At 38.9% G+C, this 13,398-nt stretch overlaps 2 protein-coding genes across 3 annotated transcripts in view; one reads left to right on the top strand and one right to left on the bottom strand.

The window, feature by feature from the left end:
• On the bottom strand, positions 1-1,068 carry LOC129243397 (CDGSH iron-sulfur domain-containing protein 3, mitochondrial). Its single transcript, XM_054880374.1, has 4 exons — positions 920-1,068; positions 506-665; positions 358-451; positions 1-285 (listed from the first exon to the last, which is right to left on the bottom strand). The coding sequence occupies exons 1-4, from the start codon at positions 962-964 to the stop codon at positions 162-164; spliced, it is 423 nt and encodes a 140-aa protein (XP_054736349.1). The 5' UTR covers positions 965-1,068; the 3' UTR covers positions 1-161.
• Positions 1,069-1,867: 799 nt separating this feature from the next.
• Positions 1,868-13,398, top strand: part of LOC129246394 (protein starmaker) — a 39,100-nt gene continuing 27,569 nt past the window's right edge. Inside the window, exon 1 of one of the 2 annotated variants that reach the window (XM_054885184.1) lies at positions 1,868-2,249. In XM_054885184.1, the coding sequence (XP_054741159.1) occupies positions 2,198-2,249 (52 nt within the window). In that variant the 5' untranslated portion in view covers positions 1,868-2,197. The remainder of the gene's footprint in view (positions 2,250-13,398) is intronic. The other variant, XM_054885185.1, reaches the window with a different exon arrangement.

Below are 13,398 nucleotides of genomic sequence, written 5' to 3'. Positions count from 1 at the left end.
TCAATTTGTTGCTTGCATTAAAAACAAGCGTTTCATTACCATTATTTTATTATGTACTAACGGTTGCGGTCATAGTAAACAAAAATTAGACTTTAATGCACACACTTTAGTAAATGAAAAGGTAAGTATTTTGAATCAATTGGCAGTTTTGGAATTACTGGTTATCGCACAGCGGCTTGAATGTCCGGTTGCTTATGTGTGCCATCGCAGAAAGGACGATGTTTGGTCTGCTTGCAATTGCATAGCCAGTAATCGCCTGTTTTTTCCACCTGAAATCTCACGGGTCTACGAAAAAAAAAAAATACAGGTAGGTTTATAATAAGCCTGTTATCCGTCACTTTAGCTCGAAAAACATACCGTAACTTTATTTGCATGAATACGTTCTTATGCATACCGTCGCAAATTGGTTGACTTTTTGATTTCCCACACAAGCACCAACTATAAGTTTTATCTATAAAGAGATATACTATATTTAAAAGCAAAGTGTTCCGAAGATAAAACCTACTTGCTTCTAAGTGAATTTTGAATGGTTTCTTGTCAAAGATAGCACCATTCTCGGCCTGCAATTGAGATGTTTGACTGTCTTCAAGTAAGTTTTTAGGGATCGTTTTACCCTCGGTGCTGGTTGTTGATTTAGGCGACTTTTCGGTAGAATACATCCTTGACTGAAACAAGAAAAATTACCGTGGTTAGTTATTCCTTCGTCAGTGCAATGCCGTTAATAAATCAACCCTACTTTACATACATATATTAGGCCAAAAATTATAATTTTGAAGTATAATTCTGCTTCACATGCATTAAGAAGTTCACATGCAAGTTATTCAATGCTAAATAGAGCTAGAACCTCAGACGTTCTTGCAACACATTTCTCTAGCTCATGTTATTGAATGAATGAGTTTGTCAATAGCTAATAACTTACCAGTAAAACTTGCTGTATACGCGCATATCTGATTAAAACCGCCATTTTAAACTTTTTAATAAATTTAAATAGTTTTCGAAGGCCTTATACGCTTTTCCTTTCACTAAATTAACAATTCATTCGTTTTGTAACCTATTCGGTAGTCTCTTTTGACAGCTCACAGCTGATTATCAGTGTAGCCGTCATTTGAGGGGCCACACAATACAATGCAGACGAGATTTTGCGGAATTTTCGGACTAATTTGTTCAACAATTCTGCCTAGATATGGTTTTCATATTACTACAATTATAACAAATAAATTTTGATGCCCAACTGTTCGCATTCTGAAATCAACAGATTCATAATTTGGAAGGGTGCTATGAACTACAGCAGACCAACATTATTCAATTATTTTATCTTATAGATTCGAAGTATTATTCTATTTGGACTTTTTGAAACATACTTTTTACAGGTTAGACAACACAGATATGAGAATAAACAACACAGTCTAGCATTGGTAAAATATAATGCGGTAATTTTGGCACTTGGATTCCGGTTCTTATGTAAACATAAATGTAAATATAATCATAATCGTCAATATGGCGCACCTGGTCTTTCATTCACTCCGCAAATGTAGGTAAGATGGCAAGAGTACCACAGGTACACTTCAAGTAGCACTTACGTGCCGTTTTGATAGCATAATGTGGACCACTACCAGTGAAAAGGTTTAGGGAAAAGAAAAACCGTCTACAGCCATCCTGCTGTTGATGTAGTGGAGGAGAGAAAGAGATCTAGAAAAGGGATTCACTCCGCATACTCTGGCAACGTTCTCAACAGTCAAACTCAGCTGATCATGACCCCAGCATGCCAAAACAAAAACTAATCAGCCGGTTGTGCCGGATGCGGCGAATTGAATGATCGAGAGAGTCTCTATGTACGAAGAGTTTTATTTTTAAACAAAATTTCTGTGCCCACATTTTGCCTCAATTGTGCCCATTAACGATTACCGTTTGTTTCCATAGCATGGGGAGCACTACCGGTCCAGTAGATCATTAGCCGTGTTGGGATTGTGTTGTTGGATAAAAAGCGCGGCGGTTTCGGTCATCATACGGGCGTAAAATTTTTTTCAACTTTCGGCCGAAGTTTTTAAGCAAAGTGTTTACGGATAAAATACATATATTTATAAAAAAATTGCCAAATTCAACTTATCTACATATCTTTAATGTAATATAGAAAGTGTAGAAAAACGTGAAAGAATTGATAGCAGAGGTGAAGGTAGCGAAAAGGGTGCGGTGAAATATGTCGGGTGACGTGCAACCGCGCAAGCGAAAGGATAAGAAAAAGAGACGTGGTGAGTTCACGAAAACGAATAACAACAATAATATGAATGTTTGTATAACTTTATTTTAAAAATGTGATGCCAAATTATTATTTTTTTAAGGTTGAAATCTATTTTAAATGAGGGCAGTTACAGTTAGTTGAATATCATGTGGATGTCGTGGGCGACATACTTTTCTGATCTTTAGCTGTGCATTATTGCGGTCGTATTATATAAAATAGAATAAGTACTTGGTACATACACACATGCGAGCATATGCACGTACATATGCATATTAATACCTGACAGAAGGCAAATGTTGGATATGCCATATACCATATCTATTGTATAAGAATAAAATCACACTTTTGAATTAGTGTGCATGTGTTTGTGCAAGTGCTTGATTTTCGTCTTTCTAATGCATTTCAGATGTAAAATTCTTTTTAACAAATTATTATGCTTTATGATTCCGCATTACATTTTATTGTAGAACACAAAAAAATTGCTAATAATATTCAGGTGGCAGCTAACTTAAAAAGTCTTTATTATTATAAAAAAAAAAAATATTACATATGTATGTACATATAAAATGCGGGAATTTAAGTTGCTTTTATTCAAATCTGTCTTCATACGTATGTATGGAAATACGAAAATCTAAATATATAGGGCTCCTTTTTACTGACTTAGACCCTCCCAGATTTAAATATTCTGGATATTAGCAAAGAATAATAGTGAAATCTTAAAAAACAAAAGAAAATATTTAATAAGTGCGTAGGTAGGTAGGTAGGTAGGGTGGTTGTCGCAAGACACACTTAGACCTTCAGCAGGTCCATTGTGATACCACTGGAGCTTATCCTTACTCTACGTGTTCCTTTTCAAACCATCCGGTTGCTTTAATAAACGAGCAGAGCTTCGTTAGTTTTAGATGGGCTATGTCCGCTACATCGGTTAGAAATGCTGTATCGAGAGTGCGCAGCCTTCTCATAGCTAGGCTTTCACACTCACATAAAAGGTGTCTGACTGTTTCCTCTTCTTCTGTATTAAGACAGCTTCTACAGAAATCGAAGTAAGGGAGTCCTAACCTTCTAGCGTGGCTACCTATTAAGCAATGACCAGTTAAAACACCTATCATTTTTCTTATAGATTCTCTGTTGAATCGTAGCAAGATCTTCGATCGACCGCTGTTCTAGTTCGGCCATGTCTGTCTGCTTAGTTCGCATGTTGTGAGGTTTTGCCAGATTGTATTTACCTTTTTGATGGTTTCCCTGTCTATAAGTAATTTACAAGTGGCTATGGGCATGGGTATCAGCGCCTTATCCGGTTCGAGACCGAGCGTTGTACCGGTTCTTGCGAGTTCATCCGCCTTACAATTTCCTGCAATGTTTCTGTGGCCTGGTACCCAGATAAGGTGCACCTTGTAGCACTTAGATACGTCATCTAGTAGTTTAAAACATTCTAGAACTGTTTTTGACGAGTGTGTTTTTGATTCCAGCGCTTTTATTGCTGCTTGACTGTCCGAGTAAATGAAGACTTCATTTGCGGATAATACTCTCGTTTTTATCTCTTTAAGCCCTTCTTTTATGGCAGTGACTTCCGCCTGAAATACACTGCAATGATCAGGCAAGCGAAATGATTGGCATACTCCGAGTTTGTCGGAGTAGACCCCTCCGCCTACTTGGTTGTCTAGTTTTGAGCCATCTGTGTAGATGTTTAAGTCATTTATCTTGACAATGAGCCCGTTATCCCATTCCTCTTTGGAAGGAAATACTGTGACAAAGGATTTATCGAAATTGATGTCCTTGGTCTTACAGAAATCCGTTGTGCTGGGAATGCAGGGGAATTGTTCCAAAATTGAGGAGTGCCCTCTTTGGTACGTTCTGAGTAGGCCGATTTCTCTTAGTCTGAGAGTTGCTTTGGCAGCTGTTTGCTTACCGTACTGCTCTATTGGTAAAATGCTAAGAATAATATTTAGTGCATCTGTGGGTGTGGTTCTGAGGGCCCCGCAGATGCAAAGACTGGCCATTCTTTGTACGTGTGCCATGGTTCTTTTGACGTACAATTTATCTAAAGCTGGCCACCATACTAATATGCCGTATGTTAGGATTGGTCTGACAATTGCCGTGTAAAGCCAGTATACGATAGATGGGGAGAGACCCCAACTTAGTCCTATTAGCTGTTTACAAGAGTATAGTGCTATTGTCGCCCTTTTTACTCTATCTTCGACATTTGCCTTCCATGTTAGCTTTCGGTCTAGTATTAGACCTAGGTAGCGGGCCTCATCACTGAATGACAGTGCCGTTCCACCTAGAGTCGGAGGAATTATATTTGGAATTTTGTGTTTCCTGGTAAATAGGATGAGTTCAGTTTTATTGGGGTTGACGCTTAGCCCATTTGCTTTTGACCAGTTTTCAACCATGTTCAGTAAATCCTGCATGACTTCTATGAGTGTATTGGGGAATTTCCCCCTTACTACCAATAATAAGTGCGTAACTGTATTTAAAATAAAGCATTATATTCCAAAAAAGAGTAAAAGACGTATGTAAATCCAAACGAAGCAAACTGGAAAAAAAGTGAAATAAAATAAAATAGATAAATGAAATGAAATAATTAAAAGGAAGAAAAAAAAAGTTTAAATGAAGTGAAACTAAATTTATTATTCTTAAATATAACGAAATTGAATGAACTACTAATTGGTAGCTTAAAATTAAATCACACTGCAGCATATAAAACATCGTTAAACCTATTTAAGATATTGGATTCATTTAAGGTTTTCACTTTGGCCTAATGGTCTTTTGTGCCCTCTACTCTTCGTCACCCAGACCCAGTTCCCTTATTAAACTTAAGATAGAGCTGGGTTTTAAGATATTAACGTTCGTAATAAAATTAATATTGTGCATGTGAAAAAACGATTATTCCCTTGTATTGTATTTTTGTTAATTCTGTTAGTCCATTTGTATGAATAATGTGTGTACATACTCAGCCGCCGGATCTAATAATTCTGAACTACCAGTTTGCTTCGCATCGGAAGTAGTTCATCTTCTACCCTTTTTCAATGTCATCAACAGGTATTTTTAATATGGGAATGACCTATGCCAATTGTCGGCCTGTGTACCTGAATCATGCGATCAGCATTCTATCAGCATGCCATATTAAGGAACTAGTAAGAGAATGCATTAATGTTATAGCAGTTATTGAACTAGTTCATAACAGACACAAAAATGACTGACTGTGCTGCTTTAACGTCTGACGCAGTCTTATTTAATAGAATAATATTTTTTATTTTGCTTACAACTCTAATTATTTCAATTTGTTACCAATGTAACATTCGTCACTCTTAATAATAATACTCGTAATGTGACTTCTTTCATCAGATACCAACTAGAAACTAGAATGAACTAAAATGTTTGCTGAGTAGTGTAGCTTTTCACTGCCGGGTATGCGTGTACATTTGCATACAGCATACATATGTACGTTCTTTACAGTTACCCTCACTCCAAATGCGACAAAAGCTGATATAAATTTGAAATTTCGAGTTTATTAAGTATACGCATAATTTAGTATTTTTTTTTCAATTTACCCATAGTAGGGCAATTCACAATTAGGTGCAAACTCATGTCATAGAGGATTTGCAAATTAGCCATGCAAGCAGCAACTATTGCTCTAATAATTTTCAAATGTCGAGATGTCAGGTCGAACACTTATTCCTCATATTAATTTCTCTAACCTGGATTGCTTTCCAACACTTATTCCCATATTATTTTCTCCAACCCAAGGCGCATTCATTAAAGTGGCACTAGACCAACAACAATTTTCTGTACTTTTGATTGTTAAAGCATAGTATTGGGAAGTTTTGGTGAATAAATATAAATATAAAGTTATGCTTTCCTTTATTGCATTTCTTGGAAAGCTGGCAGAGTTCTCTGTATTTTATTTCATAAATTTGTTGAGAATTCCAGACGTGTACTAACGCATGAAAAATACAGGGCGATTCAATTAAATACATTTTAAATACATATGGACATATAAAATATGTGTGTGGGCATTTAGTTTTAAGATTCGACGCTTTAGAAATTACATACATATGTATACATACATACAATATATATGTGGGAATGCACTGTATTCGCTGTACCTCGTTTCGAATGTGAGCCACTGTACTCAGTTTGCATTTTATGATTATCTCGCTGGGCTGTCTTGATTAAGTTCTCATGAGAGTATTTCCTCGAATTTTCAGCATTCCCAAACCTTGCATGTGCTTTATTATTCTACTTGTTTGTTGTTGCTCAAGCTGATTCTTGTCTTTATCTAAAGTGAATTTACTCGTGTGTTGCCATCTACCTAATATTCACATAGATACATACATATATACATATGTATACGTATATATGTATACTTGTGTGCACGACGATGACAAACATTGCGTGTTGCTTTCTGAAATTTGCGCTAAAATTTATTTCAGGAATCCTACAAATATTTTCGATGAAATACAAATCATATGGGTATTAAGAATACTCTCACGAAGAGATAGCGCCTATATGTATAGTATGTATGTATTTATGTAAGCATATGTGCATTCATATGCACTGTCCTACAAGTCCCAAAAGTTGTTGATCTCGGAAAATCTACATACGTGTGTATGTGCAAATACATATATATTTACATGCATAGGTACATATGCATGCATGCTTAGCATATAAGTAAATATGTATGTAAATTTGGTTATATGCGCGCGCTGATATGTAAATGATAGTTTTTTGTTTTGAGGTTCCTGTAATATTTTCTCTGCGTTCCAGCAAATTTTTATGGCGTGCGTAAACGCCCCCTTCTTTCAAGCGTGATTTTGATAATAATTGAATATAAATATATTATCGTACATACTAAAAGTATAACCTTTAACTATAGTGCCTATGTGTGTGTAAATATACGAGCAGTGGTTCTCAGTCTTGTTTGCATTGCGACTCCTTTTACAGAACTAAATTTTTCCAATAACCTTACAGTAGAATATAATATTTAAATATAACTCTTAAGGCTATACATTTTTTATTAAACATATTCTTACTACTACTACTAATTACTTCTTATTATATTATTCAATCGATTTTCTGAGCATAATAATAAATTATAGCTTTTCAATACTTCTAAAAGTTTTCGATAAATCGGTGTGTTAAAATTTTAAATTCGAAACAGGCAAAGTGAAAATACATACATATATACAAGTGCTAGAATAAAGAATCATATTTATATCATCAAAAATTCTTGGTGGTTTCTCTTCAACTATTGAAAGTGCAGATTGACAGGATTCTCTGGAGAATATTTACCTCAGTGGGTACCAGAGACCTGCATGGCTCACTGTTTTCTTGAGTTGTTCATACGTTAAATTTCTTGCTTCACATTCAGTCAATTGAACCAAAATATTTGGTCATGTGCAGTCAGCTCATGCAGGCGAACGCGTAGTTCAGCTCAGTCAACACGTATGATCTAATGTCTTCGGCTCAAATCTAATCATTGAACAAAAAGCAGCATTGAATGAAATTAGCATCGGCCTTTGCGTTCAAACGATCAAACTTGTTCAAAGAAGTAATTGTCATTATTGTAAATAGCACATGTTCGAGCACTCGAGCGTTGGCGTACAATGTACGCTGTAAATTGCGTTTCATATTTGAAAGGATTAGTTGGTTTCAGCAATGTTTCCTTATTTACATTATTTTCTTTCGTGTTTTACTATAAGTTTTAAGAAAAAAAAAAACAAATATGAAAATATAGTGTTTTTGCTTTAAAATTTTGCTTTTACTTTGCTATCGTTAGTTACAAGCAAAAACTCATGCGGGATCATACGTGTTCAAACCGGCTCATTTGGCTCTATAGCCCTTTTATTCTTGCTCAAAAAAATGAATGTATAGCCGAACGAGCAAATACCCGAAACGGCTGCTATGAAGACGATTGGTGATAGCATCGGAGAGCTAAAACGCAGCATATGATTTGATTGAGCTGAAATAACTTATTTGAACAAGTTCAATCATTTGAACGCAAAGGCCTGTTTTTTTGTTCAAGCGAAGCGTATGAATGTTTTACACTGAGCCGGTGCAGTTCTCTGGTGGGTACCCATAGTCGATAAATGTTAACCCTTGACTGGTATCGTAAATTTGACTAACGAAACTAGTATCGTGGGGGCCGCGCGGCCCCCTATTAAAACTAGATTCTAAGACAAATGTCTACAATTTTTTTCAAGAATTATTTTGATAGGACAAATAACAAGGTTGCTTTATGAAATTATTAAGTTTTTATTCATATACTTCTTTTAACTTATTTACTACAAGAGATCACAAAATTTGGACAATTTTTTGGTATTTTTTTCTTACCACTATAAAAATAAAAAAAAACTAGTATTTCGAAAGTCTTTAGCTAACATATGTATGTTTTCTTATTTCTTATAAGATCAACTTTGAAAAAATAAACTAAAACATAAGTACTTCAACGTATAGTGGGGTCCGCACGGCCCCCGCAACGTACGTAGCTCCGCTCTGGTAAAAGCTTCAGCGCCGAACGTCCGACACCCGCCGCGTGTCGCGACGTAATGAGATTACTCAAAATGGCAGCCGCGTACTATGCGTAGTTTTTAAGAAATTCAAAAAAATAAAACGCGTGGGGTCTGCGCGGCCCCCACGATACCAGTTAAGGGTTAAATAAATATTGTTCGAACATTTTCTTCGTGATCCTGAGCAAATTTTTCGTAAAAGGAGCTGTTTAAAACCAAAAAACACTCAATGTTACCTTGATCGTTTAAATTTGTTCCTTTACATAAAAGAAATTTTGTCTGAAACGCTCCAATTTCATCCGCTAGCGTACGATATCCTTCAGCGAATTCATTCAATTCCATTGTTAGTGACACTGAATGAAACTTGAACAACAAGGAACAATAACATATTGTGTACGTTCCAATGTTGGTCACTTGAAAGTTACCGGAACGACCCGGATTTATGTATATCCGGCCAAAGACTGCCATACATGCTGCTACAACAACATTTTACATCTTAGGGCGTCTGTGTGTCGTAGTTTGGCAGATTTTCTAAGTACGCAGGTGTTCCGAAACACACAAGTGTTAGTTGGAGTGAGAGTACATAAATCACATGTATTTCTAATAATCAATAGAGTAAAATTTTGTACTATAATAATAATATAACTGTAGTAAACAGTAAGTAAACTTGTTTACTTTACTAATAAAAAATATGCTGGGAGGTCAGAAAGTTCGCGAAATTGAGGTTATGGTGAAGAGATTCAATACTCAGGGTCTTTTTACTTAGCTTGAAATGGCAAATACAAATGTGAAAAGAAATCGACTTTGGTGCCTTGGTTGAATTTCTCACTAAGTAGGGGGAAACACCATAGGACATTATGCAAGAGATGCCAACTGTTTATGGGGACTCTTGCTCAGGACTCTTGCTATTTTACTGAAGCACACATTGAAATTTATGTATTTATGTATACATATATTATTACAAAACTATTTATTTTTTATTATCTATTTGCTGGTTTATAAAATCCATCTTCTAGCCTTAAAAATAAATTATGAATATGTCATGATTAAACAATTATATTTGTCTTAAACATTACATTCTTTCTTTTCTTCTTTGTAAGTTTTTTTGTATCCATTTGACGTATGTATGTACATACATATGTATGTTAGTAAGTAGGTGTGTGCTTGAATTTTATTTATACGTCTCTTTTGCAACAATAATTCTTAGGCTATTTATATTTTTCTTTTGTTTTTATTTTTGTTACGATCAGTCAAGAAAGCATTGAAGAACAAAGCATAAGAAATAACGGAAATATTTGCTGGGCGGAGAATGGCCTGGGTGGATATATTAAGAGTTGCCAAAACATGTATATTTGTTTTTGAACTATCTATATAAACTAAATTAAAACTGTATAGATAGTTCCTATCGACAAAGTGTAGAAAAATGTTAAGGCAGAAATTTTAGAACTCTTATTTTCAATATCTTTCGTTTCTTCATTGAAAAGAATCCACGCACATTTTTTTGCTAGCAGTCTTCATCTACTTAGATCGCTGAAGATAGGAAGTAGGCTTTCTTTCGCTTACTTTGCGATAAGTACGATGCCATTTTTGTTGTTTGACTAGATGTAGGCTCAAATTGAATGCAGCCTAGGTCATGGCTTTAAAGTTTTATGATTTTTGACATTCAATAAGTGTGATAAAATTGAAACACAAAATTGATTATGTCAGGGTGAAATGCTGCTCTAGCGAAGCACTTGCATACATATTCGTTTTTGTTGTTGTTATAGCAGTTCAGCAAGTCATCGTGCTATCATCTAACGTGCTGTTTCGACGGGTTGGGCCCAGAGGGAGAGGGGTGTTAGGTGAGTGGGTTTGACATATGCTGGACATATGTTGCGTATGTGAATGTCAATTCTGGATAGGTAAGAGTTTTACCGGCTACAATAACAGGAACGTAATAAAGTTACGCGGCTGACATAAGACAGCTGAATCTTGTTGTTGTTGTTGTTGTAGCAGTATCTTCGCCCTGTCAGTGTAGTGTAAATTACCGGTCGTCTTCGTCTAGCTCATCTAACGGTAGGCCCAGGAAACTGGCAGTTTCGACGGGTTGGGTCCAGAGGGAGAGAGGTGTTAGATGAGTGGGTTTGATGGGGCATGTGAAGAGGTGGTTAGTGTCGTGCGGGGTACCTTCACATGCAGGACATATGTTTAGTATGTCGGGGTCGATTCTGGATAGGTAGGAGTTTAACCTGCTACAATATCCAGAACGTAGTTGTGCCAAGATTACGCGGGACTCTCGAGGAAGCTGGAGCTCTTCGTCTGCGATAGGTGGTGGTTGGACTCCGATAACGGCATTCGGGGGTCGGGAGCTTAGGAAGGTGGTAAGTGTCTCCCGATGAATGTCGTTAATAGCCTGTCTGTATACTGTCTGATCCTGGAGAGGTCTGTCCGTTTTGTCCTGGATCTCGTCCACGTAGTTGAGGAAGTGTCTCCTGATGTGCCTGGGAGGTGGCTCAGGCTCGAGCAGGTGTCTGCATGGGTGAGGCCTACGGTGACACCCAAGCAGAAACTGCTTACCGAGCATTTTGTTATGCTCCTTAACCGGGAGCATGTGCGCCTCGTCATGTAGGTGGTGAATAGGGGACATCAGGAGACATCCTGTCGCGGTCCTGATGGCAGTATTCTGGCAGGTCTGAAGCTTCGTCCACTGCGTATCACTGGTTCCAGGCGACCAGACAGGCGCGGCATAGTTCAGAACCGGTCGGCCTATTGCTTTGAAAGTCGACAGCAACATTTCTTTGTCTTTGCCCCAAGTGCTGCCGGCAAGCGACTTGAGGACCTTGTTGCGATTCTGTACTTTCGTTGCAATAGCGGTTGTGTGCGCCGAGAAGGAGAGCAAGCTGTCAAAGGTGACTCCCAAAATTCTGGGGTTGTTTATCGTCGGAATTGGGGTATCATCGACGTGAACCTGAAGTGGCAGCTTGACCTCCTTTGTCCAGGTGGTAAATAGGGTCGCCGTGGATTTAGTGGGAGAAAGTTTTAAGTTTCTCGCAGTGAAGAAGCGAGAAAGGCTGGCGAGGTAGTCGTTTACTTTTGAGCATAGGCCATCAATGTCATTGCCCGACGCCATTATCGTGCAGTCGTCGGCATATGAGACCAGTGAGACTCCCTCTGGTGGCTGGGGGAGTTTCGAAATATAGAAATTAAAAAGCAAGGGTGAAAGGACACCACCCTGCGGTACTCCTTGCTTTATTTTTCTTTGTTTTGAGGTTTGGTCTCGAAATACTACCGACGAGTGACGACCACTCAGGTAGTTCGCGGTCCACCTCTTCAGCCCTGGCGGGAGTGTCGACTGTAAAATGTCATCTAGTAGCGTGGCGTGGCTGACTGTGTCGAAAGCCTTTTGTAGGTCCAACGCTACTAGGACAGTCCTCTCGCAGGGGCGGTTTTGGTTGAGGCCGCGGTTTACCTGGGTGTTTATGACGGTGAGTGCCGTGGTGGTACTGTGCACTCTACGGAAACCATGCTGGTGTGGGGCTGGAGTCAGGTGTTGAGTGAGGAGTGGGAGTAGAAGGGCCTCAAGTGTCTTCACTACTGGGGAAAGGAGAGTTATTGGACGATAAGACTCCCCTTGGTTGGCGGGTTTCCCAGGCTTCAGCAGTGGGACCACTCTCCCTAATTTCCACTTATCAGGAATGATGAGAGTGGCCATAGACAGGTTGAAGACCTTTGTGAGATATTCTACTCCCAATGGACCCAGCTTTTTCAGCATCAGCATGTTTAGTCCGTCGGGGCCAATGGCTTTTGATGGTTTCATGTTTTTGATGGCCCCCTGAACCTCGTCGCTGGTGAAAGTAAGCGGTGCACTGTTGTAGGGCAGTTTGTGCAGCCGTCTGGTGGCACAGCGCTTGGATCTGTCGACCGGAGGATGCAATATAAATTGCCGGCTAAAGTAGCTCGCGCATCTCTTCGGGTCCGACGAAGTACGACCGTTGAAGGTGATATCCACCTTGTCGTTGTGCTTCGTCGGGTTCGACAGGGACCTTACGGTGGACCAGAGCTTGCTCACACCAGAGGTGAAGTTACAGGACTTCAGATGCTCTACCCATTTGGTCCGCTTATGTTGGGTGACCAGTTGCCGGATCTCCAAATTGAGATCCTTTATACGAGGATCCCCGGGATCGGCCTGGCGTAGACGGTCACGCTCGTTTGCCATAACGGCTGCTTCGGCTGGGAAATTGGGACGTAATTCCCGGATCCGTCCAGCAGGTATGAAGCGAGCCGCGGCGGCTGTAATCGCCTTGCGGAATGCGCGTTCGCCTGCGCGCACATCGGTGGGAGTGGGTAGGGCTGCGAAGATGTTCTCGGTAAATTCCGCGAATCTGGTCCAATCAGCTTTGTTAAAGTTGATATATGACCGGTGATCCGCGCAAACAAAATCGGCGGGTCTCTCGATCGAGATGATAATGGGCAAGTGGTCTGATGCAAGCGATAGCATAGGTCGCCAGGTTATGCTATTTATCAGACCAGCGCTAGCAATTGTTATGTCAGGCGAGCTGCTACAATTGCCCACTACCCTAGTGGGGGCGTCGTCGTTTACAGTGCTGAACGTCGAATCGTCTATCTGCTCTGCCAATAGCTGTCCCCTACGATCATTTGGCAGGCTTG

This window comes from Anastrepha obliqua, chromosome 4 (genome assembly GCF_027943255.1).
Source record: "Anastrepha obliqua isolate idAnaObli1 chromosome 4, idAnaObli1_1.0, whole genome shotgun sequence".
NCBI lineage: Eukaryota > Metazoa > Arthropoda > Insecta > Diptera > Tephritidae > Anastrepha > Anastrepha obliqua.
Note: the sequence above shows the minus strand (reverse complement) of the source record. Positions and strands in the feature narration are given on the sequence as shown.